This window comes from Lonchura striata, chromosome 35 (assembly GCF_050655825.1).
Source record: "Lonchura striata isolate lonStrDom1 chromosome 35, ASM5065582v1, whole genome shotgun sequence".
NCBI classification, from domain to species: Eukaryota; Metazoa; Chordata; class Aves; order Passeriformes; family Estrildidae; genus Lonchura; species Lonchura striata.
In genome coordinates this window covers 7,469,702-7,496,641 of record NC_140737.1, presented here as the reverse complement: position 1 = coordinate 7,496,641, position 26,940 = coordinate 7,469,702, and the positions used below count along the sequence as shown (strand labels likewise).

Sequence of the window (26,940 nt, the reverse complement as noted above, 5' to 3'; positions counted from 1 at the left end):
GGCATTGGCTACAAAAAGCTGACAAATTATATTACAGCAAAAGCAGTCAAAAGTGATTACAAACTGTACTGTATCAAAATCGTTGTGATTAAGAATAAGTTGCAGAAGTCAAGACATAAGAGCAAAAGCCACCAACTACATAGTTCTCTATAACAAACCCAGGGCAGGTGTTTCCCTTGCAGGGAGCACTGGGGCCTTCCCCGGGCCCCTTCTGCCCTCTGGCAGAGCCGGTGGCATTTTCCAGCACACGCAGTTTGTAACCAAGAGTCGGGTGCAGCCCAGAAGGCTCCGAGCGCCTCCTCCCAGGCTGACTCTGCAGATCCGAGGCTGCTCTGGGCTCTGCCAGAGCTCTGCTGGGGCTCAGCTCTGGGCCAGGCTGGGCCCGCTCTCCCCTGACATTGCTCCGGGCAGCCGAGTCACAGAGGGAGGAGGAAGGGACACCTCAAGGGAGTTGAGGCTTAAGAGAGTTTTTATTCAAAAAACTGCCATACCAAACAGGCTGTCATAAGAGCCGTAACAAACAGGCTGTCCTAACTACCATAACCAACTAGCACTGCTAACTACCATCACTAACTAGTTGTCCTAACTAACTACTGTAACTAACAGCTTTCCTCCAGTGCTTCATCTCCTCTGCTGCTGCCTCAGTTGCTTTGCTGCGGTGATCAGAGGGGTCAGGCTGGAGAGAGGCTTGGCTGATGATAAAAATGGGTGCTGCCCAAAGGATAAAAAAGAAAGAAATGAACTGTTACTTTCTAGAGTCAACTTCCTCACAGGCTCTGTTGCAACAGGACAAAGGGAAATGGTCTGAAACTCAGGAGAGGGAAACAGGCTCAGGTTAGATCGAAGGCAGAATCTTTTTGCCAGGAGTGGGGAAACACTGACAAAAGGTGCCCAGGGATGTGGGAGGTGCCTCCTCCCTGGGAACATCCAAGCTCAGGCCAGGCAGGGCTCTGAGCACCGGACCTGCCTGAAGATGGCCCTGCTCCTTGTGGGGCACCAGGGGCAGATGCCCTCGAAAGGACCCTGCCAAGCCAAACCCGGTGAGGATTCTGCTTGCTTTGCGTGTGGAACGCAGCAAGGCTGGAGACTATCGGAGGGGCCCCAGCAGAAAACCCCTCCCTGGCGCTGCTGCTTCCCCTCAGCCGCTCGGCATTCACCTGCAGCAGCTCCTGGGCAGACCAGCACTGCTCCTCGTCCGGCTCCAGGCTGCACTCGAGGAAGTCCCGCAGCAGAGCCGACAGGCGCCGGGGCTCCTGCAGCTGCGGGGTCCCGTTGTGCCGGATCAGAGCGTGAGCCTGCAGGAAAAGCAAACTCAGCGCTCTGCCAGCTTCCTTCCCACCCACAGGTGCTCACAGCGACCCCGGGTTCTCAGCCCCAGCTCCAGGAGCACTTTCCTCCCTGGCAGAGATCTGCTCACAGCTCATTTTCCTGTGCCAACCAAAAAACCCAAACCCTGGTGCTGCCACAGCCATTGGAAAGAGCTGATGCACTTGCTTCACATTTTCAGGTCATCCTCACAGACAGAAGAGCTGCAACAGCGTAAATCCCAAAGCAAATTGTTGCTGGAGAATGCAGAATACTTGTCTGTGTTGAGGCTCGAGTGCTCTGGGAATTCCCTTCCCCAGGTGCAGAAACCTCCAGCTGCTGCTCCCAGTGCAGGGTCACCCTGTGCTCACAGGGCTCTGCAGCCCCTGGAGAATTTGCCTCTTACCATGGCCCTCGTTTCCTTGAAGTAAGGAGGTTCTCCTTCCACCATCTCGATGGTGACAATGCCAAAGGACCAGATGTCCACCTTGGGGCCATAAGGAGCACTGGTCACAACTTCTGGGGCCATCCAGTGAGCAGTGCCCACCATGGAGCTGCGCCGGTCCTGCTCAGAGCTGAGCTGAGCACAGAGGCCAAAATCAGCTGAGGACAGAAACAAACACTGTCAAAGGCAGCTGGAATGAGGAAACCAAGCACCAAGACTCCCCACTCTCAGTCTGAGAATGCAGTAGTGAAGTCAGCTGGAAAAGTGCTCAGGGCTGTAGCCAAGGGAAGGTGGAACTGGACCCTTAAAGAAACCCTCAGCTTTTGTGCAGTGGCTTTTGCTGTTTCCCTTAAGCTTTAGATTCCAACTCCTGCCCCTCTGGCAGGGCCATACCCAGAGCAAAGCCACCCCTGGCACCCTGCTGCTCTCCGGAGCTCTCTGCAGGGGCAGCCACTCTCAGCTGGCAGCAGGGGCCGGGCAGTGCCCCCAGCAGCCCTTGTGGGGCTCTGGCCGGCACTGGGAAGCAGCCCCACAGCCACACCCGGGAGCGCCGTGCCTGGCCAGGAACACCCACCCAGCTTGACAGAGCCGGCCATGCCCAGGAGGATGTTGGAGCTCTTCAGATCTCTGTGGATCACCCGGTTCGCATGGAGGAAATCCAGACCCTGCAGGCACTGAGAGAGAACAAGAAACACCAGGACAAAAACCAATGGCCGGAATCTATCACACAAGAAAGGACAGGTCTGAATTCTGCCAGCAGCAGCTTTGCTGTGACAGGCCAGGAGTGCAGAGCAGACAGGCTCCAGGCAAACGGTTCAGGGCAAAGCTGAGAACAGCACATCAAATCCAGAACAGACAGAGAGTGCCACAACAGCAGGAAAGAGAGCAAGAACAGAGCAGAAGTGCAGCGATGCTGGCAGGCCGTTCACTGCAGAGGCTCCTTCTTCTCCAGCTCATAAAAACAACAGAGAAACAGAGCCCTGAGCATGGAGCCACTCCTGTTCTCACGCCTGTGTGGAAGGACCATCGTGTCCAAGCCGTGGCAGCCACAGGCAGGATCCCTCACCTCCCGACTGACAGCTGCCATCTCTCCTTCAGCCATGCGTGTCTGTCTGACAACGTCCTGCAAAGTTCCTCCATCCATGTATTCCATCACCAGCCAGAGATCTCCGCCAACAAGGAAGCTGGAAGAGGAAAGCAGTGACATGGAGACAAATGTGCAGTGCTCAATTCCCCCATGGAAAAGCCTGGAGTGGAGTTTTGTTTCCAGGTCACTTGTCCATGAGGACAGAATCTGATGGAGAGACATTCCTGCCAGGCTGCAGAGTCCTTGGAATCTGCACAGTCTAAAGGAGGAGACACCTGTGAGAAAGGAGAGGCCTTAGATGGCAAGCAGGTGAAAAATGCAGTTTAGCAACAGCCCAGATCAGTGTGGAACCACAACACTGGCCCCCAGCTGGTTCAGCTTCTGAGCTCATCAGTTCCACCATTCCCTGCAGAACAAGGCAACACAACTCCCAGCGTTATCCAGGGGAGGAGGCCTTGCAGCACTTGGGACAAAAGCAATCAGAAAACCTTTCAGAAAGTCCCTTCAGAAACAGGCAAGAGCAGTGAAAAATGGGCAAATGAGGCATTTGTGCAAACAAGGCCCTGGTTTTCCTGGCATCTGCAGCAATGGAAAAGGGCTGGGAAGAAGAAGCCAAGGGAAATAATTTCTGCTGTGGTTTATCAGCACTTGCTGTAAGACACAGAAAATGGGGTCAACTTGAAGGAAAAAACAAACCAAAGTAACCAAAGCACACGGAGGGAGCGAACTGCCAGGCTGCTGTTTTGGAAGATACGGCTGGGTCAGGCATTTTCAAAACAGGCTACAGACTACGGGTGCCAGGAAAGGTTAAGGCAGGGCCCGTGCACTGGGTGAGGCCTGGAGCACTCACCTGTCCAAAGAGTTGACAATGTTGGGGTTCTTCTTGTCCTTCAGGAGCAGGAGCTCATTCACAGCGCGTTCCCCGTTCTGCCCTCTGAGACTCATTTTCTTTATGGCCACCTGAGGGGACATTGCAGACCTTTAACTGGAGGAGTCTGTGGCAGGAGGCCACAGCCAACACGGGGCGAGGCTTTTTGGAGCGACGGAGCCGGGCTGTGCCAAACTGCCCTGGGATGGGCACCAGAGCTCAGCAAGGGCCACTCCCACAGCCCATTGCTCTGCTCGCTGGGGCTGCTTACAGGACACACGGCCAGAGACATTTGGCCTTGCAAGTTCTGCAGAAATAGCCCCTCAGCTGTCAGCCTCCAAGCTCTAACCACATTCTCTGCACCTACAGTCTTCTCAAATGGCCTCAACACTCTCATTATTATTCAAACACATTTTGCAAGCAGGAGGTAATTCTGGTTCTGTGAAAACAGAGCAAAACAGCCAGGAACCCTTTAGCAATTCTATGGGATTTAGTAATGATTTCAGATGCAGCTGCTCTGTTTGGGATTGCACAACAAAGCAAACACACACATCCATTGCTCAGGTGATCCCTGTCACAGGCTGTCACTGACCCCAGACCCAAACACAATTGCAGGGTTTAGGAGAGAGTTTTGCCCTGGACATCCACCTTCTCATTTCTTTCCCTCTCTGTGGACAGCTGAAGTGGAACTAAAGCCCCAAATTGAGCCCAAGCAGAATCTCTCCCTAATTAGGCCTTGAGGTACCCTTTGAAGATGAAAGGCAGGATGGAAAAATTGCTAAATAGTGTTCCTGTCTGTGGCTGGGGTGAAGATAAATTGGGCCTCAGTCTCCAGCACTGATCCATTCACACTTTTAGATATGAAGAGCAAGCCAGCGTGTCCTGCTCTGACAGACACCGCTGCCCTCCTTGCATCCCTTTGGGCACTCCAGAAGGACCAAGTGTGTCCCAGCTGTGCTCTGCAGGCTGACACTGCTCTGCCTTCAGAGGAGCAGCCTGTGCAGGAAAGCTCTGCTGGCCCCCAGAGCTGCAGCCACAGCTCCCAGCAGAGGGGAGAGCCCTGGAGAGCTGCCAGACGTGCTGGGCGTGTTGGCACTGACCTCTCCTCCAGTGGCCCTGTCGAGTCCTTTGGAAACGGTTCCGAAAGCCCTGGAGACAAAACAGCAGAGAAGAAAGAAGCAGCGCTTGAGGCCCTGGGAGTGAAAGCCAGCCCAGACAGGAGATCTCTGCTGCCTGCAGCGCTCACAAACACCTGGGTGCATCGACCCTTGTACCAACAGCGCAGCAGCCACCAGCCCTCTGCCATGCCAGGTGTGCAAGGGAAAACTGAGACCCAACACGAAGGAATTGGGCTGGAGCAAATCCCAAATGTCCACGCTGAATTGCTTTAGTTCAAAACCTGAAGTGAGCAATGGGTGTCTAAAGAACTGGAAAAGAATGCATTTCATCCTTTTCCATTTCCTGCCTAAGACCTGCAGGATCCACAAGGGCCCTGCCATCAGGCAGGTGATGCATTTTCCCCCAGAGTGCATCAGCTCTGTGTCTGTTGCTGAATGCATGGGCTCTACGAGCTGTGCTAGAATAGAGCACTCATTAGTTCATCGCTGGTTCCTGTTTCCAAACCATTAGGTTGTTAATGTTGACCAGAGAACATTTTTTGAAGTAAAATATTTGAAAGAAATCTCCTTGACAACTCTTTTCTGACAGTCACCAGATGGTGAGTGGCTCTTTTAGGCACTCTTTCCAGCTCCAGACACAGAAGATCTTCCAGGTCCTGCTCCTTGCTGCAGGCAGGACACTGCCAGCCTCAGGGGCCTGTGACGGCTCCTTCTGACCAGAGTTCTCAATTCTGATCAGGACTGAGAGACAGCAGGATGGCACCCCAGTGTCTGAAGGTGTTTGGAGCTCTCCTGACTTCTCCCTTGATCCTGCACCAGCACAACCCCTGGGCTGCTTGTGCAGAAGTAGCTGCCATGCACTTACCCTTGGCCAATCTGCTCCACTTCCAGGTATTTCTCGGCAGGCTCCTCCACGCTCACGATGTTCCCTGAAAGAAACCACGTGGAAGAGGCTCCCTCCCAGAGCGAGACCCCGCCAGAGCAGAGCCAGAATGCAGCCCCACTCCCTGGGGCCGTGAGCCCCTTGGTCTCAGCTGGGGAAGGACAATAAATGCCCCTGTGACATTCAGCTTCAGAGCAACGCTGGCTGCAGCTGATGCCGAGACACACACACAGCCCCTGCTCTGAACACAGGAACAGAGCAGACGTACTCAGCTGCACCAGGCACCACTCCCCTCTCCCCTCTGGCTGCAGGGCTGTGCTGCTGTCAGAACCTTCAGCCCAGGATCCCACAGCGGAGGGAGGTTCCGTGTCCTCTTCCCAAGCACAGGGAGGTTCTCCATCCTCTTCCCAAGCACAGGGAGGTTCTGGGTCCTCTTCCCAAAATGCTGCAGGTTCGCCATCATCTTTCCAAGCCACGGGACATTCACTGTCCTCTTCCCATGCTGGGAGAAGTTCATCCTCTTCCCAAGGCACAGGATGTCCTCTGTCCTCATCCCACACCATGGGGGCTTGGCCATCCTCGTCCCGCACCAGGGGACATCCACCGCCCTCGTCCCACGCCGGGAGATGTCCACTGTCCTTGTCCCACGCCGCGGGAGCCTCGCCGCTGTATTCCCACAGCACGGGATGTTCGCCCTCGTCTCCCAGAGCAGCGGGAAGTTCACTGTCATCTCCCGGCACCGAGGGAAGTTCACCAGCGTCCCCCAGAACAGCGGGGAGCTCACTGCTGTCTTCCTCCTCTTTGGCCTCCTCTTGGGAAGCAGAGGGAGCCAGAGGAGGGGCTGGTGCTGCTTTTGTGCCCTGTGGACAGACGGCAGCGTGAGGGACGGGAAGTTCTATCTCAGTGATCACCTTATTTATCCTCAGCTGCACATCCAGCTGCACTAAGCAGAAATTGGGTTTGACGCCCTTCAAACTAACAATGGGCTAAAGTCGACATTGCCACTTATTGTTGGGAAAACGATATTCCACTGTGGCTAAAGCCAGCAAGCAATCCTCTGCCTGCAAAACCAGACCTGCAGCCCTTCAAAAGCTCTGCAGCAGAAAAGGAGAAATCTGCTGGGATCCCGCTGCTGCTGCTGCTGCTGCTGCAAAGACTCTGACAGGAACTTTCCTTCAGCCTCCTAAGCTGGTACTCGGCTGCCACACGCCAAGCTCACAGCTTGCTGCACAATTCCAAACACCAAAGGTTCCTTTCCCACTCACCAGAGGAGGAGCTGCTCGGAATCCACACATGAGGTGCCCTGCAACGGGAGAGGGAACATGAACCAGATGCTGTCAGGGAAAAACTGCCTGTGGTGGGAAATGCCACGGAGCAGGGCAACCCCGAGAGAGCATTTTGCTTTCCCAGCGTCCCTCCAGGAGCCACAGTCCCTTCCCACAGCAAGAGAACAGCACAAAATGCTGGGCTGGGTCAGCTCTTGGCTGGGCAGGGAGTTCCCGGCTCTGCTGCCACAGACTCCCCGCTGGAGGGAACAGAACCCCCCAGGGCTCATTGCAAATGCTGTGCACGCCCCGCTGGCTGCAGACACCCCCTTTTTCAGCTGCAGCTGCTGGCAGGAGCTCTCCCAAAGCAATGGTGCCTTCATGGCCATTTGGTTACAAAGTCAGCTCGGGTCCAGAGGAAGAACAGAAAGCACACAGCAAGCCCAAAGCCACAGCACCGAGGGAAAACCTCGACTTACGTGCCAAGTGGGTTAAAAAATAGCCCGAATAAGCCACAGAGTACAGCGTGCAAACTGCAGCAGCCACGTGCTGGATCATTTTGGCTGCGCTGCACACGCCTGCAGACTGCAGCCCTGCAAGCACACAAGGACACCCGTCAGGGCTGGGCTGGTGCTGAGAATGCCTCGGGCAGGAGGATCCTGCGGCAAGGAGCAGTGCCCAGAGCCACTCGGGACACTGAGGCCTCCGTGTCCCACAGCCACGGGAGCACCTCGGGGACGTGGCAGTGCTCCTGTGACATCACAGCAGCAGCTCACGCAGAAACCGCCCGGAAGGTTCTCCTGGGTCACAAAGGAGCACAAAGAACCCTCCCAGGGCACAGCCTATTGCCCAAAGGCTCCAGGAGGAGCTCTGAAAATGCAGCAAACAGGGACACCCCATAGCCCAGCCTGAACACTGAGGAGGAACAAGGACGGGAGCACAGCAGAGGAAACAGGACCTTTAGTCACTGCTACTTCTGACTAAAGCCAGCAAGCCGTGTTCCCGCTGGGATCTTTGTTCTCGCTCTAAAAACAAGCAAGGTGCTCCACTCTAAATATACAGAAGGCAGGAACTGGGCAGGAGGTGGGATTAGGAAGGAGGAGGAGGAGGGAGAGAGGAAAAGGAGGAGGAAGATGAGGATGAGGAGCAGGAAAAGGAGGAGAAACAGGAGGTTCCAGTGCCCCCTGAGGCCGCAGCACCCTTGGCCCCGGGACCATCGCCCCCAGCTCATCCTGCAGGTGAGAGGGGAGGGGGAGCTCGTCCCAAATATATCGGGGAGTCTCTGAGAGGGTTTTTTATTGGGGTGTGTTGGGAGCTTGCAGATTGTGGAATTGAGCCCCAGATGTCGTCTGGGAGGCCCAAATAAACCCTGGGAGGTTTTTTTCTGTGTGTGTGTATAGGTTTGGATCTTTCAGGACCCCAAAGCTGAGCCCCCTGGGGGATCTTTGGGAGTCCACGTGGCCATTGCCCAGTGTCACCAGGGGGAGGACATTGGTCCTGGGGACCCCCGGGGGAGCAGAGGAGGGGAACCCCTGGGACCCCCGGAGTGGGGAGAGCAGAGAGGGGCGATCCTGGAGCTGGGGGACCCCCGGCTGGCTGGAAAGGGGGTGAGCCTGGAGAGGAAGGACCTCTGGGATCTCAAAGTAGAGCATCAGGGGAGAAGGGACCCCATGGAGCCCCAACAGCCCCTGGATCATCCCTAAGCAGGACACCTGAGAAGGGGGAACCCCTGGAGCCATTGGACCCCCATCATCCCAAGGAAAGGAAACCTCTGGAACCCCAAAAGTGGAGAGATCAGAGATAGGGAACTCCTGGGAGAGTTGTTTTGGGCTGAACCTTGATACTGTGGAGATTTTCATGGACACAAGAGTCCTGCTGAGTTCTAGGGATGGACTTGGGCAGGAGGAGCCTCCAGTCCAAGGCGCTCCCACCTTGTTTTTCCCCAAACCAGGATTTTTCATTCCCAGGGCGTGGCTGGATGGCAGAGGAGGAAAAGCCCCGGAGATGCTGCAGGAGGAGGAGCTGCAAACCCAGCCCAGGGAGCCAAGTGATTGGCGTTTTTCACAATTATGGTAGCACAGGATGGTTTCTAACACCTCTCTGCCGGGGCCTGAGGAGAGTCAGGGTGAGGAAGACGGGTCCTGCCCTATTTAGGCAGCCTCGCTCTGTTCCCCTGGTGTGTGACCACAGACACAGGTTATGATCCATGGGCAAAAGGAGACAATAAAACAAAGAACAGGGAAAGGATTCCCTAAAACCGTGGTAATTAGCCCCTGAGACTAAAGTGTACACGAAGAACCAAGACCCAAGGACAAAGGACAGGTGAGTATTTGTTGGGATGGGGCGGATAAGGGGGGAATGAATGTTTGTGACAGAGGCTGCTGGGTACCCCAGACTTGCCAAGTGATTGCTGCAGCCTCTCACGCTGCTTTTCGTCTTTTTCGTGGGAAAAGCGGCCAGTAAAGAGACCAAGGGAGTGATAAAAAAGAGAGAATCCCCCCCGGGGAAACTGGGACTGGGTCTTAGGAAGAAGAGGAACCCCGTGGAGAGAAGAAACCGAGGGTTTCCTGGCCACTGTTATAACCCATCCAAATTAAGTACCTGCAGGAAAAAGGGGGAAAATTATTAGATTGCAAAGAAGTTAAGAAAAAGTAGTAATACATAAAGCATAGAATATCCAAAAGGAGAGAGATGGATTTGCTTTACATTTAATCTTAAAAACATAGTCCAAAATCCAGTAAAAAACAATTAGTAAACAAAAAAAAAAAGTAAAACCAACACAACAGTCTAACTCTGTATTAACCCCCAATTTTATACTAAATGATATTATAAAACTCCAAACAGTTATAAGGAACATAAGAAACAAAGCTACTCAAACATTAGAGTTAATATTAAGCCAGGAAAACCAAACAAAATCTGCAGTGTATTAAAATATGTTAGCGTTAAACTATTTATTAGATAAAAAAAAGTGTATACAAATTATTAAAAATAGATAGCAATAGGGAAGTCATCCTAGAAAAGAAAAAAAATCCCAAAACCAAAAGATATATTAAAAAAATTATGACCCAGGTATCAGTCCAAAAATGAGAAAATAATGTTAAACACTAAGAAGTGGGTTACTGTATTGAGAATGAAATAGTAGAAAAAAATAAAATTCTTCCTTTTATGTGTTACAAGTGTTTTAATGTTTCCTCTTTGTTTAATCCCATGTTTTATTAGATTACCAACGGAGTCCAAAGAATACAAGTAAATAAAAAATATTGCTTAAGCCAAATGATTTATAAAAAATAAGAAGAAAGATGGTGAAAAATGCATATTTTATGACTGGCTTTTCGCAAATATTTTAATGAATATTATATGTGTAATGTTAGAAAGGTATTCTGTATTCATTCTCTTAACTAGTGTGTTAAATAAACTAATGGTGTAAGTTTTAGGTTCCAAAATAATATTAAAATAGAGACTATGTATGTGGTGGGAGGTGTTTTTTTTTTTTTTTTTAGAATGACATACTCACTTTAAAGAACACCTAAATCTTCAGAAAAAAAAAAAAACATTTATAGTTTTGCTATCAAAAGAAGCTAATTTCTTCAAACCTTACTCAGAGTCGAAGACGCCTTAAGAATTAAAAGAAACAGTTTACATACAACAGAAAGAGTTCTTGTTTTAAATAGAAGGTATGAAAGATATATGAATATGCAACCAGCTTTATTTTTAAAGCTATTCCTTTGGCCATAAAGTATGCTTTTCGTAATTTAGTGTCCAAAAGCATCCAGACGTCTGTAATTCTTTGCTTTTTATTGTCTTATAATTATCCTAACTCTAAACTTTACTATTCTAACAGTACTATTATTTTTATAACAATTTTATTATTATGAAAGTTTAAAAATTTAAAAAAACAGGTAATTAGCGTTTTTCACAACGGGGATGCCTGAGAGGAGGCTGTGAGCCCGCGGGCAGAGGGGCCCCGCTGGAGCAGCCTGTCCTGGCAGGACTGAGCCCGTGGCACAGTGACCCACGCTGCAGCACTCGGAGGGGGCTGTGCCCAGGGGATGGACTCCGCTCCGAGAAGTTCCTGGAGAAGTCTCGGCCGGGAGAGAGCGCAGGGTGCAGCAGGGAACGACTCCTGTCCCTGAGCAGAGGGAGAAGCCCCGGGGGATGAGCTGAGCATGGCCCCATTCCCTGTCTCCTGCCCTGCCGGGGGAGGAGGTGCAGCTGGGAGCAGGGAGGCGTGGGGAAAGCTGCATTTAAGGCTCTGCACTGACTTCTCCTTCTCCTGCTCCGAGTCTTTGGAGTTTTCTGACAGAAATCTCTCCCCTGCCCCACCCACCCACAGGGCTTCGGGCAGGTTTCCCTTTTCGGGGGAAATCAAAGCGAAGCACTGATGCGCTAACGAGGGGCAGGAGAAGTGAGGCTCCTGGGCTTCCCGCAGAGGCGGAGGCACGGGAGGCGCAGGGCCGGGAAAGCCGTGGCGGGAGGCGCGGAGAAGTTTGTTTGTGTGGGCAGCTCAATCCCGGCTCGGGCCCGGGCCCGTGCCGGGGCTGTTCCTCATCTCCGGCTTTCCCCTCACGCAGCCCGGGGGCGCCGAGAGCGCGGGGCGAGGCGGGGCCGTGCGCAGAGCCCGCCCCGAGCTCGCTGCCATTGGCCGCCGGTGCCGTCAGTCGCGGTTGCGGCGCGCTGATTGGTGGGAGCGGGGCGCGGCGCGGCCCCGGCGGCGGGCTGAGGGCGGCCGTGGCCGCGCAGCGCCGCCATTGGCCGAGCGGCTGTGCGGGCCCGGCAGCGGCGGCAGCGGCCGGAGCGCGGTGAGGCGGCGGCGGCGGAGCTCGGAGGCGGCCCCGGCGCAGGTGGGAGCCGCGCTGGGCTCTGCGGGGGCTCGGGGCTGGCTGCGGGCGGAGGGGGCGGCAGGGGGCTCCGGCGGCTCGCCGGTGCCGTGTCCGGCCCGTGCCGGCCCCGGGCTGAGGGCGCTGCGGGAGCGGCTGCCCGCGGTCTCCTTCCCGCCGGGGCCGGGCAGGAGCCGCTGCCGGAGCAGCGCTGGCTCGGCCCGGCTGCTGTGGGTAGGACAGAGGGGCTGCCCCGCGGCCGGGAGCGGGCGGGGAAATTCCCGTCGCCGGAGGTTCGTGTGCCCGGCGGAGAGCGAGGAGTCCTGTCAAAGTGACTTTATTGCCGAGCAGGGGCAGAGGCCGTGGGGCATTTGCCGTGCGCTCTCTGCCGTGGCTGTAGTCCGCAGCCTCCTTTTTATCCTCATTTTCCCGGCCGCATCTCCCTCTGCCTTTGCCCACCGGCTGAGTTCCTTGGAAGGTTCCGACTTCCCGATGCGCCTGGAGCCTGTCCTCGTTAATGTGCACCCTCCTTTTGTGTAACAGCCGATATTCATGGCTCTGTTAAGTCTTTGTTCTTCTCCTCGAAGTTCGGGAATGTAGCGGGACTTTGAGTAGCTGTCTGGGTCAATTTGGAACATTTATTGGACCTGATGGTTTCTCCCCTTATCTACAGGTGCCCGGCCCTATCTCCAGGCAGATTCACTCCTTGATTCTGTTTTGTCCTTCCCGGGTCCTCTTTGGTTTTGGGATTATTCTCGGTGCCCTCATTCCCTGTCCTTTTGTAGCCGTTTGTGGATCAGGAGGCCTGGCTGCCACCTGCCTGCCCTGGCTCAGCTGCTGGATGAGCTGCACTGCCAAGGTGTGGAGCATGGTAAAAAGATGAGAGTTGCTGCAGCACAGAAGAAGAGAAGCCGCATTCCTTTAACCCCTGGTCTGGTGGGGAGCCAGGAAAGTGTGTCCCATTTCCATCCTTTCCGTGATTGACCAATACATAAACTGCTCTCCTATTTCCTTTGTTATCCTTTTCACCACTTTTCACTTGTCATCTCTTACCAGCAGCAGTTTGAGTAATTTAGTTTTCCACAAACTCCTGTTTTTTCTGCTCACAGATAATCTGATCCCATCCCCTGGTGAAATGATGTGTTCCTCATTTCAGTGGATTGGTCGGCAGGAAGGTCAGGAGCTGGAGCTGTCTGGTTCGTTCTTCTTTTGAGGACAGCTTGTAATTTAATGATGCCATTGAAATGATAAATGGGTTCTCTGTCTCCTGATATGAATTGGTTCGGGTTCTCAGGGGCTGGTCCATGGTGTTGTAGGATTTGTTCTGGTGGCCATTAATCTTTTCCCCATTTTTGGGTGCTCCCTTCAGCTGGGACTCCATCAATTGACCGCTTTTTTCTAATTACATCATCAAATACTTGAATTCCAACTGATTTTCCTGAACTTGTTCTAGCAAAAACCCCAGTGCTCTGATACACCCTGTACAGCACAGACAGTGACAGTAGATGTTGGAATGGGCAGAGGGATGATCCCCCCCTTATTTTAGTGAAGTTTTCCCAACATTCTCCATTTGCTGTTTCCCTTTGCAGCTTCAGCCATTTCTGTTGCAGAGTCAGAGATCCTCAGCATGGGCTCTGCCTTCAGCTGTGGAGATTCCATCTGTGCAAGCAGGCAGAGCTTGGGGTGAGGGGCAGAGGGAATCAGCCAATTCCTGCCCCAGGCAAGAAGAGCCAGGTACATTGTCCTCACTTTGCCCCTGCAGTGCTAATTTGCATTTCTAAAGCTCCTATCCATGCTACCTGTTTAAACATTAAGGGGTCACCTTTAAATCTCTTCTAGTGATGCAGCCTAAAGGTGAACTTTGAAAAACCCAGATCAAAATTTTTGTATCTTTTACAGCTTCACAAAAACATAGAGAAAAAGGCTCAAGGTAATTCAGTTTTTTCTACTTCCTCTCGGAAGAAAAACTCATTCTCACATCCTTTACCCAAACCTAAGCACTATATAGAAGTATGAGTAATAAAAAAATACTCTAATGCTCTAAACTTTGCACTGAAACTTCAGGAAAATAAAAAGATTAGTGAAGTTTTTCTGTGTTAGAGTCGAGGCATTCCTTGATTCTGGCCAGGATGTGCAACAAAAATCATTCCATTCCCACATAGCCCAGGTGTGCAGAGAAAATAGTTCCATTACATGCGGGTTTTACTAGGTTTTCCCCAAATTTGTGCAGTCTGAAGCAATCTAAATCAACTGGTTTAATATTCTGTAGTTTCAAGTTGTGCAGTTTATATTATTTGGTTTCCTATTGGACCCGGATTTATTGCTTTGTGCTGTTAATGAGGTGGGAAGTGCTGGATTTCCTTCTCAGCCTTTTGCAGACCAGGTGTCTGCAGCCCTGCCGGGGGCAGTGTCTGGGGTAGGTGTTGGTTGCTGTTTGCTGCTGGGGTTGATGTTTTGCTGCTGGTCGTTATCTTTGTCGGTGTCTTTTGGGCCATTCCCAGTGTGTTGAGATGTTAAACTCATCTCCACTGAGTGGTGTAACATCCCTTAACAAAACCTTTAACATTTCTTTCCCCAAGGCCAAGGCAAAGCAAGCCTGAGTAGAGAAATCAAAGGTTAACAATGTTCAAGTCTATGAGCTGGTCTATTTTCCATGGATGCACTGGCCGGCAGAGCAGTGTGTGAGTGTGAGTGAGAGCCAGAGTGGAATTGTCCCGGTGTCTCCCCAGCAGCTGTGGCAGTGCAGGCCCAGAGAGCACTGAAGCTGCAGCAGTGGCAGCAAGGGCTGGCCCCGGTGGCTGGAGCTGCCCAAGGAGGGTGGCCAGGCCGAGGATTTCAGCAGAGGATGTGTGGGCAGGCCCAGGGCCTTGCCCCGCTGTGGAGCCCTGGCTGCTGCTGCGCTGCCTTCAGTGCAGGCTCAGGGGGGCCTCCCATCCTCCTGCTGCAGGCGGGAAGTGCAAATCTCCGGGGCTGCAGAGACCTGGAGCCCAGGCTGAGGGGTCCCCCCGTGTTCAGCTGTGCTGGCGGCTGTTTCTGGCCTCGGGGCCCCTTGGCATGGGCCACGCCACTTGGCCACCAGTGGTGCTGCTTTGCACTCCTTAGGCAGAGCCCACGTCCTGCTTGGATGTTGGCAGCAGCAAAGTGCCAAGGCAGGCTCTGTGCCAGCCCAGCTTCCTGGGGGAGAGATTGCACCAGAGACAGGATTCTGGCCACAGACTGCTTTAAATGTGCATCCGTTATCTCCACCCTGCACTAGGTGGAGAATTACCAGGGTAAGGAATTCCTGATATCAATTGCAAGGGGAAATAATTGAATATGTGCCCTGTGTCTGGCTCTTCTTCTTGCCCAAGCCAATGGCAAAAACCATACCCATGGCATCTTGGTCTCTATCCCCAGCTTCCAAAGGTGTTTCTTTCTTTCCCCTTTCATTCTTTGTACCCAGCCTGAGCTCTGGGGTTGCCAAGAGGTTACGGAGGTCCCATTGTATTCCTAAAGCTTCCATAAGCCCCTGGAGGATCTTTCCTGTAAAATGAGTTCTGCTTCCTGAGTCTGTTGCTTCCACAATCCCTTTTATTGGAATTATGTCTTTTAGAAATGCCTTAGTAAGTGATCCAGTGGTTGCTGAGCAATCAGAATTGCTTTTGCCCCCCTGTTAGGTGAGATGGTGTCACCAGAAGATATTGAAGCCTTCCTGCTCAGGGCATTTCAGTGCCAGGCTCTTACAAGCACACACAGCTGTGCTGGTTGAGCTGACCATGGGGGGTAACCTGCGCTTTGTCTGATTCCCTTTCCTCAATAACAGCGTGTCTTGGAACTCTTTTCCCTTCTGCTGCCCTTGAAGAGCCATCCACAAAGACATTTTCTGCCTGAGGCCAGGCAATGTCTCCTGAATCTCCCCCAGGCTGGGTCTGGAGCTGTGTCACTTGAATGCAGTGCTGGGTTTCTTCCCAGCCCCTCTGTGGGCTGTTCAAACAGGAGGCTGGGTTAAACCCTTCCCCTGTGCTCAGTTCTGAATCCTCCTGTGCCACTGCACAAGTTTCACACTGTAATAACCGAGCACTGCTCATCCATTGCGAGGCTCTTTTGGTGATCAAAGCTTGAACTTGATGGCAGACTGGAACAGTTGGAGATCCTGTTGTCATCAGGTTTTGGGCCTTGGTTCCCGTTGAAGCTGTGGCTGCACAATTCTGCAGACAATGAGGCCACTTTGGCCACTGGGTGAAACATTTTGGCCCAAGAATTCCTTTGGCATGGCCCTGTTTAACATTCACCTACAATTCCAATTTCTTTTCTGAGTCTGGAAGAGCCACAGCTGCAGAATCAATAATTTTAGGTTTTCATTTTCTGAAGTTTTGCTCTCTTTCTCCTGTCCATACCACAGCATGGAGGCTGTCTGGGGTCAAAAAGTCCTACAATGTTCTGGCTGGAACAGAGAATCCTCAATCCAGGCTGTGTAATTCTGTATTAATTCTCAAAATTGTTTCAGGTCCTTTTTGGTGCTGGGATATGTTACTTCTTAGATTGCCCAGACCCTCTCTAGGTAAATCCACCAGAAATCTTCAGTCCAAATCTTTCCAAAATATTTAACCATTTTCTTCTCAATTTGCCTTTTTCTTTTTCCAGATACTCAAAAGATGTTTTTTGCCAGGAAATTCAGCCATTTCACAGGGCTTTGTCTAGCACTTGTTCTTGTCCTCCTCATTGGAGCCATCTGATTCCCTGACTGGCAGGATAGGAGTGCTGTAGGGAGACATCCCTGGCTCCAAGAGCCCTGCCTTTAGCAGGGACTCCATACCAGGCTGTGAGCCCTTCCTTCCCTCCCCTGGAACAGGGTGTTGCTTTTAGACACCACTTGTCCTGGTTGCTTCCAAGTAATTTGGAGAGGCTCCACATCAAATTTTCCCTCTTTCCCTGGGGCTGCCCACACCTCTGGGTTCCCTTCAGCACAGGCCTTGCCAGACATTTGACCCAAAGGTACAGCAGCAATAGCCTCTGTATCACCTTTTACAATATTACAATGCCACCATCAAATTCCTTCCTAGTTAATTACAATCACAGTAGGAAGAAAAAGAAATTAGTTTATTTCAAATCTATCCTCCACACCTTGTAATAATAATTGAACAAATTATACCAGCTCGGCTTTCCCATTTATTCCCTTAATAATTAAACATTCCTTTACAATTTTCCCCCCTTAGGTGTAAGATTCCGAGTGGATGGAGAGGCCCCTGTGTCCATCAGGAGAGGCCTCCTCTGGATGCAGACCCAGCCTGAATGTTCTCCAGGACTCCAGTGTGGTGGGTCCCCGGTGGGATGGGAGCTCAGAGAGCCCTGACAATCCATGTCCATGCAGGGGTGGACTTGCTCCTGCTGAGGGTGCTGCTGTCTGTGCTTGCAGTGTCCTTGTGGGCTGCAGCTGGAGCCCTGACTCCTTCCCAGGGGCTGTTTGGGTGGGCTCTGCCCTGGCCAGGAGGGCAATGCCTCTGCCAGGTGCTTGTGGCCGACCCCATCATGCCCTGGGTGCTGGGGCCCCCTTGGGCCCTGGGGTTGATCCCTCAGGGGCTGTGGGAACTCTGCCGTGGCCTTTGCCTTCAGCTTGGCCTTTTGCTCATCCCTTCTTGCCTTCAGCTGCTGTGCCTTTGTGCCCAAGTGCTGCAGGGCCTTCTTGTGCCACTCCTGCAGCCCCGGTCACTGCCTGTGGGTGCTCATCCTCTGAGAGCTGCTGAGCTTTCTGCAAAACCTTTCCTTTCTGCAGGGACCCAAAGCAAATCCTGAACAGCAAATCCTGATCCTTCCATGTGCACTCTGCATTTCCCAGCTGTTCCTTTGTTTTCCCCGTTGTGCTCAGGGTCCCTGCCCAGCCCGTGTGGCAGAGCCGGTGCCTGTCCTGCCGCAGTGTCCAAAGGCGGCCCCCCCGGCGGGCAGGGCCGGCAGCTCCCCGGGGCCGGGCAGCGGCCGGGGCGTCCCGCAGCCTCCTGGGGGCCGGGGGCCACTGCCGGCCCTGCCCGGGGCTGGTGGGGTCAGGCAGCGCCCGGCGCTGAGCCCCGGCTGCCCCACAGCCCCGGCCTGGCCCCGCAGCTCCCCACAGGCCCCAGCCCGTGCTCCCGGTGCCGCACCTCTGCGCCCGGTGCTGCCGCTGCCAGCGCAGAGAAACCCCTGGCATCCTGACCTCCTGCTTTTCCTGTCTTGGGCAACTGGGAATTCAAAATATTAGCTGGCAAATTGTGAGGTTAAGACTCTGTGGAAAAACATCCCAATCCAGAGTATTTTTCTCTTCCTCCTCTTTGCTATCATCCTTTTTCTTACCACATAGATTCCTCCTGCTGCTTCTTGCCAGAACCATATTTTTGCACACTCCCCTTCACCTGATTTGTTCCCAGCACACCAACACCATCCATCCCCTGTTGTCCAAATCCCTTCTCCACTTCCTCAGTATTCTCCCAAGGGACCCTTCAGAGATATTTTGGGATCATCATCCCTTTGGCCAGACCCCCTTCCTGGCTTTCCCTTTTCTCCCCTCCATGGGTGCCCTGCCATGTTCACTCCCCGAGGATCCCAGGGCACTCACTGATGAGATTTTCAGTGCTCTCTCCCTGCTGACTCTTCCCAGACCCCCTGATGTGTCACTCGTCTGTCTCCTGGTCACTCCCGGGTCCCCAATCAATCCCCGGTGCCGCTGCCAGCCAAGGGAGTCGATCACCCAAAGTGGGTGAGGCACCTTCAGCTGCACTCCCTGCCCACCGCCCCGGAGGGTGGAAGGAATTCCGGATGGGCCCCAGTGTGTGTGGAAAAATTGACATCAGCAGAGAATTCTGTCCACAAAGCAGACAGAGGAGTCCTGTAGAAGTAATTTCATTTCAAAAATGGGAAAGGCCATTGGACATTCCCGATGGGATATCTCCAATTAGTGGAGCACACAGCCTCCTTTTCATCCTAATTCTCCTGGCCACATCTCCCTCTGCTTTCCTCATTGGCTGAAGCACTTGAGAGGTACAGACTTCCCAATCCACCTTCTATATACCCCCTTCATATGCGCCCCACTTCTGTATGGCAAACGATATTCATGGCTCTGTTAAGGCTTTTTTATGTTTCTGGAAGTTCATGAATAGAGTAGGACCTTGTCTGAGCAGCAGTCTGTGTCATCACTTATTTCCTGAAACCAATGGCTTCTCCTGTCACTTCCTTATGAACAGGTCCCTGGCCCTATCTCCGAGCAGCTTCAGAGCATCTGTTTGTAAAGACACTTTCCTGTTGTTCCTTTCATGGGGTCCCCCGTTTGTGGGACATCCCCCCTGGAGCAGGGTGTCCCCTCTGTGCTGCAGCCCCAGGGCTCGGGCAGAGCTCAGCCAATCAGAGCCCGCGGCGCTGATGACTCACCAGTTGCCAGGCAGACTCGCAGCTCCCCGCGTTCCCCCCCTGGACCCACCTGCGCCCCCCCTCGGCCCCATGGCCCCGCGAGGGGAATTTGGGGAGGTGGGAGTGGGGCAGCGCCAAGGCCGGGCCCCCCCGCGCTGTCCTGGCGGGAGCGGCTGCAGTGGGGACCGAGTGCGGGCGGGAGCGGCCGAGAGCCCAGCGCTGCCCCAGCCCGACCTGCCCCAGCTCCATCCCTGCCCCTGCGCTGGGATGCTGTGGGTGTGGGGGGAAGAGGGAGCCGGCAGTGGGTGCTGGGCCTGGGGGCAGGAGGAGAAGGGAAGGAGAAGCAGGCTTGAGGAACAGAATGGTCAAACGATGCAGGTGGCAGGGGAGGGTGGGATTGTGCAGGAGAAGGAGGAATAGCAAGAGAAAGAGGAGTGTGAGGAATAGTAGAGACACAAGAGGAGGAGGAGGAGGAGCAAAAAGAGGAAGCAGCAGAAGGTTCCAGCACTCCTAGTTGCAGTGTCCCCCCAGCCCCAGTAGCATTGCTCCCCCCACATGCAGCAGGTGACTATGGAGATGGATCCACGATCTTCACGGGGTGAATCTTGGTGTTTCTGAGCTTGATCTGTGTCTTGAAGTTTGTGGGATTTTTGGGCTGAAACTTGGTGTTTTGGATGTTCTTACAGACACAAGATTCCCAATGACTTCCTGAGATGAACTTGGGCAAGGAGTAATCTCCAGTCCAAGGTGCTCCCCTCTTGTTTTTCCCTCAAACCAGGATTTATCATTGCCAGGGCGTGGCTGGATGGAGGAGGAGGAAAAGCCCCGGAGATGCTGCAGGAGGGGGAGCTGCAAACCCAGCCCAGAGAGCTGCGGGGAGGAAAGAGCCCCCCTGAGTCAGGAAGGCGGGCGGAGATCCAGGCGGAGCTCGGAGCTGGTGGAGAAGCCTCATGGCAGGGAGAAGCCCCACAAGTGCTTGGAATGTGGGAAGGGTTTCAGCCGGAGCTACCACCTGATCGAGCACCAGAGGATCCACACTGGGGAGAGGCCCTACGAGTGTGGGGAGTGTGGGAAAAGGTTTCAGACCAGCTCCCATCTCCTCAGTCATGAGCGGATTCACACAGAGGAGAGGCCCTACCGCTGCACCGACTGCGGGAAGGGCTTCAAGCACAACTCCAGCCTCACCGTGCACCGGCGCATCCACACCGGGGAGAGGCCCTACGAGTGTGGGAAGTGTGGGAAGAGCTTCATAGACAGGTCTGGCCTGATCAATCACCTGGTGGTCCACACTGGGGAACGGCCCTATGAGTGCTTGGAATGTGGGAAGAGCTTTGGGCGGAGCTCACACCTGCGAGCACACCAGTGCATCCACACTGGGGAGAGGCCCTACGAGTGTCCCCAGTGTGGGAAGAGGTTTCGGACCAGCTCCAATCTCCTCCTACATGAGCGGATTCACACAGAGGAGAGTCCCTTCCGCTGCCCTGACTGCGGGAAGGGCTTCAAGCAAAACTCCAGCCTCACGGTGCACCGGCGCATCCACACCGGGGAGAGGCCCTACGAGTGTGGGAAGTGTGGGAAGGGCTTCGTACAGAGCTCACACTTGACCCAGCACCAACGGAGGCACCACTAAGGGAAGCCCTGTGAGTGCCCCACGTGAGGGAAGAGCTTGGAGTGAGGGAAGAGCTTGGAGTGAGGGAAGAGCTTGGTGTGCTGCTGCAGCTCCACCCCCATGGGAGGATCTGGGCTGGATGATCCCCAGTGACCCCCGATGGACAGTGCCCTGGTGTCCCCGTCTGAGGAATAAAACAGAGAGTAAAGCAATGGAGCTGATAAAGGGGCCTGATACCTGAGGCCTGACTGAGAAGAAACTGTGGGAGACACAGACACACTTGAAGTCTCCCTGGGCAAGAAGACTGGCCAAGCAATATGGTGTGAGACTTTGTGATAAGATAAATGTTCCCAGGTGATGTGATGTCACCGAGAATGTGTAATCAGTGGGAAATTGTTACCAAAAACAGAGCCCTCTATAATCACTATACAAGTAAATCCCTGTATAAACACCTGGTACACTCAGTAAAATTGGCTTTGGTCTAAACTCTGATGTCCTCGTCTCTCCATGGTGGATAACCCTGTTGTGGGTGATCCCCGTTGGGTGGGGGAAGGTGCTGGAGGGATTTCTTTCCCTTCTCCTGGTGCTGCCGTGGTTTGGTTGGTAATAAATTCCCTCCCTGTGCCCAGGCCGGGTCTGTTGTCCCCGTGCCGGTGCTCGGGGCGGGATCTCTCCCGTTCCTTCTCTGCACTGCCGGGCCTCTCCTCAGCCAATGAGAGAACGCGGTGGAGAAGAGTCAGCCAATGAGAGCGAGCGGGGCTGATGACTCACCAGTTGCCGGGCAGACCCGCAGCAGGCAGTGTTCCCCACCTGGACCCGCCCTCCCTGCCCAGGGCCGGCCCCGCCGTGGGGTCCCCCCAAGTCCCTCCCCAGTGCCCCCATGAACTGGGCTGGGTTTAACTGGGAAGCTTTACTGGGAACACTGGGAGCAGGCGGGCAGGGGCAGAGTGACAGCAGGGCTGGGGGGACACTCAATCCCCCTTAAAATCACCGTGGAGTTGGAGTGGTGGTCCCGGCCGGGCCTGAGGCCACGGGGAGCGGCTGCGGCCGCCGGCGGCTCAGGAGCTCTGTGGGCAGAGAAAAGGGGGTGACACCGGGCGGGGGGGGCCCGTGGGCAGCACACACCCTGGGGGAAGGGGGGAGACGACTCCTGGGATCCCCCTGACCTTGCCCAGGTAGAAGCCATGCCCAAGCGCCAGGAAGATGAAGCCCAACACTAAACCCTCAGTGTCTGACAGCATCTTGCTGCATGCAGCATGTCTGGGGGGTTCCGCAGGGATCAGATCCCCTAAAAGCTCTCACAAACACCCCAAGCCCCTCCAAGCACCTTCCCGATCGCTCCCACCCAGCCAGGACCCACTGAAACCTTTCCGCAATCCCTTCCCGGCCTTTCCAGGACCCACCAAAGCCATTCCCATCCCTCTCAGGATCCCACAACCCCCTTTCAGTTGCCCTCCACTGCCCCAGGACCCCCAAACCCTCTTCCAGTCCTTTCCCAGCCCCACCAGGACTCACCCAGACCTCTCCCAGTGTCTTCCCAGTACAGCCAACTTCATCCCAAGCTTCAGTAATCCATCCCCAATCTCCTTCCAGCCCCTCCAGGCTCTCTCCAATCTCTCCCGTCACACCCAGTACCCCCAAACTCTTCCCCAGTTCCCACCAGGACCCCCAGAACCCCATTCCTCCCTCCCCTGTATTCTTCAAACCCATTCTTAGCTCTTCCAAACCCACAACCTTCTCTGCCAGTTGAAACCAGGCTCTCTCCAACTCCCTCGCAGTTGCTCCCACCACATCCCAGTGGCTGTCCCAGCGCCCCCAATTCCTCCCCTGTACCCCAGTGGTGGCTCAGGGGGTGCTCCAGGCTGACGTGCTGCACCTGGCAGGTGGAGGTGACCCTGGCCCAGGCTGGGGTTTCCAGCAGTACCAGGAGCTGGTGGATCCAGTCCCTGTTGGGGACCACGTCGGTGGCCACCACAGAGAGCTCCTGCTGGCCCTGGAACCACCTCAGCTGGGTGTGGGCAGGGTAGAAATCCACCAAGGAGCAGAGGAGGCGGCCGGGGCCGGGCTGGGAACTCAAGGGCACCAGCGAGACGGACACGCTGGGTGGGGGGCACTGGGAGAGAGGAGGGAGGGTTGGTGTGGCCTTGGGGCAGTCTGGGAATTGACTGGGAGATACTGGCAATGGACTGGGAAGACTGGGGTGGCACCCAGAGAGAGGGGAGGGGATGGGGGGCACAGGGAGAGAGCGTGGAGATCTCGGAGTGAACTGGGGAGGAACTGGGAATGGGCTGGGAAGGAGTGGGAGGGACTGGGGCGGCACTGGGAGGAACTGGGAATGGGCTGGGAAGGAGTGGGAGGGACTGGGGCGGCACTGGGAGGAACTGGGAATGGGCTGGGAAGGAGTGGGAGGGACTGGGGCGGCACTGGGAGGAACTGGGAATGGGCTGGGAAGGAGTGGGAGGGACTGGGGCGGCACTGGGAGGAACTGGGAATGGGCTGGGAAGGAGTGGGAGGGACTGGGGCGGCACTGGGAGGAACTGGGAATGGGCTGGGAAGGAGTGGGAGGGACTGGGGCGGCACTGGGAGGAACTGGGAATGGGCTGGGAAGGAGTGGGAGGGACTGGGGCGGCACTGGGAGGAACTGGGAATGAAGCGCGCGGCACTGGGAGGCCGAGTCCAGTGCGGGGCACGCGGCGCTGCGGGTCTGCCTGGCAACAGATGAGTCATCAGAGACTCGCGCTCTGATTGGCTGAGAGGCGGCAGCGCCACGCCAGGCTGAGATGGACAGCCGGGAGGCGCTGGGAGAGACTGGGATGGACTGGGAGAGCCACGGGGTCAGTAATTAGTTGGTTGGTCCGTACTTGGGATGCTGCAGGCGAGGCTACAATTCTGGATGGCACTGAAGTGAGACATTTGGGATCCCTGTCACATGATCCTGTCATTGATCAAGAAATGATGAAGGGGGCTAACCCTCACAGCCTCTGGGCACGGGTTCTGGAAAGTGTAGCACAAAGATACCTGTGTGCAGATGATCTTTATATGCAGCAGACTCAGTGGAAGACTATAGAAAACAAGGGATCCAACGTCTGAGAGAAATGGCAGTGGCAGAGATTATCTTCTCAGATGAAATAACAACTAGGAATCCAGGCTTGGTACCATGTACATCTGTGATGTGGCGAAAACCTTTATGGCTTGGGCCACATGAATACGCTTCTGCTTTAGCAATAATGAAGCAGGAGAAGAGGGATGAGACCGTGCTCAACATGGCAAGGAAACTCCAAGCATATGCAGATGCTGTACATGGCCCAACCCATGCCAGAATTGCAGCAGTGCAAACACGTCTGCAGAAATTAGACGATAAGATAGAGGAGAATCATAAAAGACTCGGAGGAGATTAAGGAGGACCTTTTCCAAATCTCAGCAGTACAGATCAGAGGTTCTGGTATGCAATGTAGATGTTCCTCAGATGGTGAGAGAAGGTACACCCCACAAGCTGAGCTGTGGCTCTTCCTGCGTGACTGCAGAGAAAACATGAGGAGATGGGACGGAAAATCTACTGCTGCTCTGGCACAACGGGTGCATGAATTGAAGGAAGGCAAGACCCAGAGAGGAAGTGCCACCAAAAGGAGAACAGCTCCAGTTGCCCGTAGCCAAACTGCCAGGCATGATGATGATGATGACATGTCCGATCCCCTTGAAGGAACCTCTAAGACATACGCCCAAGGCAAGAAGGATAGCCAGGCTTAGAGGGGCCCTGCCTCTAGCCAGGTAGAGGCGAGGGAAAACCGTGTTTTCTGGACTCTGTGGATTCGCTGGCCTGGCACATCAGAGCCACAAAGATAAAAGGCTTTGGTCGATACTGGTGCCCAATGCACATTAATTCCATCGAGACACATAGGGGCAGAATCTGTCTCTATCGCCGGTGTGACAGGGGGATCACAGGACTTTACCTTGGTGGAAGCTGATGTAAGTCTGGCAGGAAAGGAGTGGAAGAAACACCCTATTGTGACTGGCCCAGAGGCCCCATGTATCTTGGGCATAGATTACCTTCGAAGGGGGTATTTTAAAGACCCAAAGGGACTCAGGTGGGCATTTGGGAGAGCAGCTGTAGTGACAGAGGGCATCCAGCAATTGAACACCTTGCCTGGACTGTCTGAGAATCCAACTACAGTAGGACTTCTGAAGGGAGAAGAACAAAAGGTACCAATTGCCACTTCAACAGTGCATCGTCGACAGTACAGAACAACTCGAGATGCTGTGGTTCCCATCCACAGGATGATCCGAGAGCTGGAGAGCCAAGGGGTGGTCAGCAAAACCCACTCACCCTTCAACAGCCCCATCTGGCCTGTGCGCAAATCTGACAAAGAATGGAGATTGACTGTGGACTATCATACATTGAATGAAGTGACTCCACCACTGAGTGCTGCTGTACCGGACATGCTGGAACTCCAGTATGAGCTGGAGTCCAAGGCAGCAAAGTGGTATGCCACTATTGATATTGCCAATGCATTTTTCTCCATCCCTCTGGCAGCAGAATGCAGGCCTCAGTTTGCTTTCACCTGGAGGGGCGTGCAGTACACCTGGAACCGACTGCCCCAGGGGTGGAAACACAGCCCCACCATCTGCCATGGACTGATCCAGGCTGCACTGGAAAAGGGTGAGGCTCCAGAACATCTACAGTATATTGATGATATCATTGTGTGGGGGAGCACAGCGGCAGAAGTGTTTGAGAAAGGAGAGAAAATCATCCGAATCCTCCTGGAAGCTGGTTTTGCCATCAAGAAGAGCAAAGTCAAGGGACCTGCTCGAGAGATCCAGTTTTTGGGAGTGAAGTGGCAAGACGGACGGGGTCAGATTCCTACAGATGTCATCAACAAGATCATGGCGATGTCGCTACCAACCAACAGGAAGGAGACACAAGCTTTCCTAAGTGCCATAGGTTTCTGGAGAATGCAGATTCCTGAGTACAGTCAGATCATGAGCCCTCTTTACCTGGTTACCTGCAAGAAGAACAATTTCCCCTGGGGCCCTGAGCAGCAACAAGCCTTCACCCAGATCAAGCAGGAGATCGCTCATGCTGTAGCCCTTGGCCCAGTCAGGACAGGACCAGAGGTCAAGAATGTGCTCTACTCTGCAGCCGGGAACCATGGGTTGTCTTGGAGCCTTTGGCAGAAAGTGCCTGGGGAGACTCGAGGCCGACCACTGGGATTCTGGAGTCGGAACTACAGAGGGTCCGGAGCCAACTACACTCCCACAGAGAAGGAAATCTTGGCCACCTACGAGGGAGTCCAGGCCACCTCAGAGGTGACTGGCACGGAAACACAACTCCTCCTGGCACCCCGACTGCCGGTGCTGGGGTGGATGTTCAGAGGAGAGGTTCCCTCCACCCACCATGCCACCAGAGCTGCATGGAGCAAGTGGATTGCTCTCATCATGCAGCGTGCCCATATGGGTAAACTGAATCACCCTGGGATTTTGGAAATAATTACAAATTGGCCCGAAGGTGAAAGTTTTGGTGTCACAGATGAAGAAGAAGAACCAGTGACATGGGCTGAAGAAGCTCCACCATACAACCAACTGCCAGGAGATGAAACACGCTATGCTCTCTTCACCGACGGTTCCTGTCAAATCGTAGGGATGAATCGGAAGTGGAAAGCAGCCGTATGGAGTCCCACATGACGGGTTGCAGAGGCCACTGAAGGAGAAGGTGGATCAAGCCAGCTTGCTGAACTCAAAGCTTTTCAACTGGCCCTGGACATTGCAGAAAGGGAGAAGTGGCCCAAGCTCTACCTCTACACTGATTCATGGATGGTAGCCAATGCTCTATGGGGTGGCTGGAGAGGTGGAAAGAGGCTAACTGGCAGTGTAGAGGAAAACCAATTTGGGCTACTGAAGAGTGGAAAGATATTGCTACCTGGGTAGAGAAGCTACCTGTGAAGGTTCTCCATGTAGATGCCCATGTCCCCAGAAGCAGAGCTAATGAAGAGCAGCAAAACAAGCAGCAGGTAGATCAGACTGCAAAGATAGGGGTGTCAAAGACAGACCTCGATTGGGAACACAAGGGAGAGTTGTTCCTAGCACGATGGGCCCATGATGCCCCAGGTCATCAGGGCAGAGATGTCACCTACAAGTGGGCACGAGACCAAGGGGTGGATCTAACCATGAACAGTATTTCTCAGGTGATCCATGA

The 26,940-nt window shown here is 54.1% G+C and overlaps 1 protein-coding gene across 1 annotated transcript; it reads right to left on the bottom strand.

The window, feature by feature from the left end:
- Nucleotides 1-616: 616 nt before the first annotated feature.
- On the bottom strand, nucleotides 617-26,427 carry LOC144247599 (uncharacterized). Its single transcript, XM_085565009.1, has 12 exons — nucleotides 26,363-26,427; nucleotides 22,584-22,696; nucleotides 7,451-7,564; nucleotides 6,972-7,009; nucleotides 5,689-6,566; nucleotides 4,806-4,854; nucleotides 3,688-3,797; nucleotides 2,817-2,934; nucleotides 2,325-2,424; nucleotides 1,712-1,908; nucleotides 1,158-1,295; nucleotides 617-711 (listed from the first exon to the last, which is right to left on the bottom strand). The coding sequence occupies exons 1-12, from the start codon at nucleotides 26,425-26,427 to the stop codon at nucleotides 622-624; spliced, it is 2,010 nt and encodes a 669-aa protein (XP_085421135.1). The 3' UTR covers nucleotides 617-621.
- Nucleotides 26,428-26,940: the final 513 nt, after the last annotated feature.

Bases quoted from the DNA above. Each gene is read 5' to 3' on its own strand.
- LOC144247599 (XM_085565009.1), bottom strand. From the start codon at position 26,427: ATGTGGGACTCCATACGGCTGCTTTCCACTTCCGATTCATCCCTACGA. The intron at 4,855-5,688 runs GTAAGTGCATGG...TTTTGTCTCCAG, and splicing joins GTGGAGCAGATTGGCCAAGG to GGCTTTCGGAACCGTTTCCA. The intron at 1,909-2,324 runs GTGGGTGTTCCT...TTCTGTCCTCAG, and splicing joins GGCCGGCTCTGTCAAGCTGG to CTGATTTTGGCCTCTGTGCT.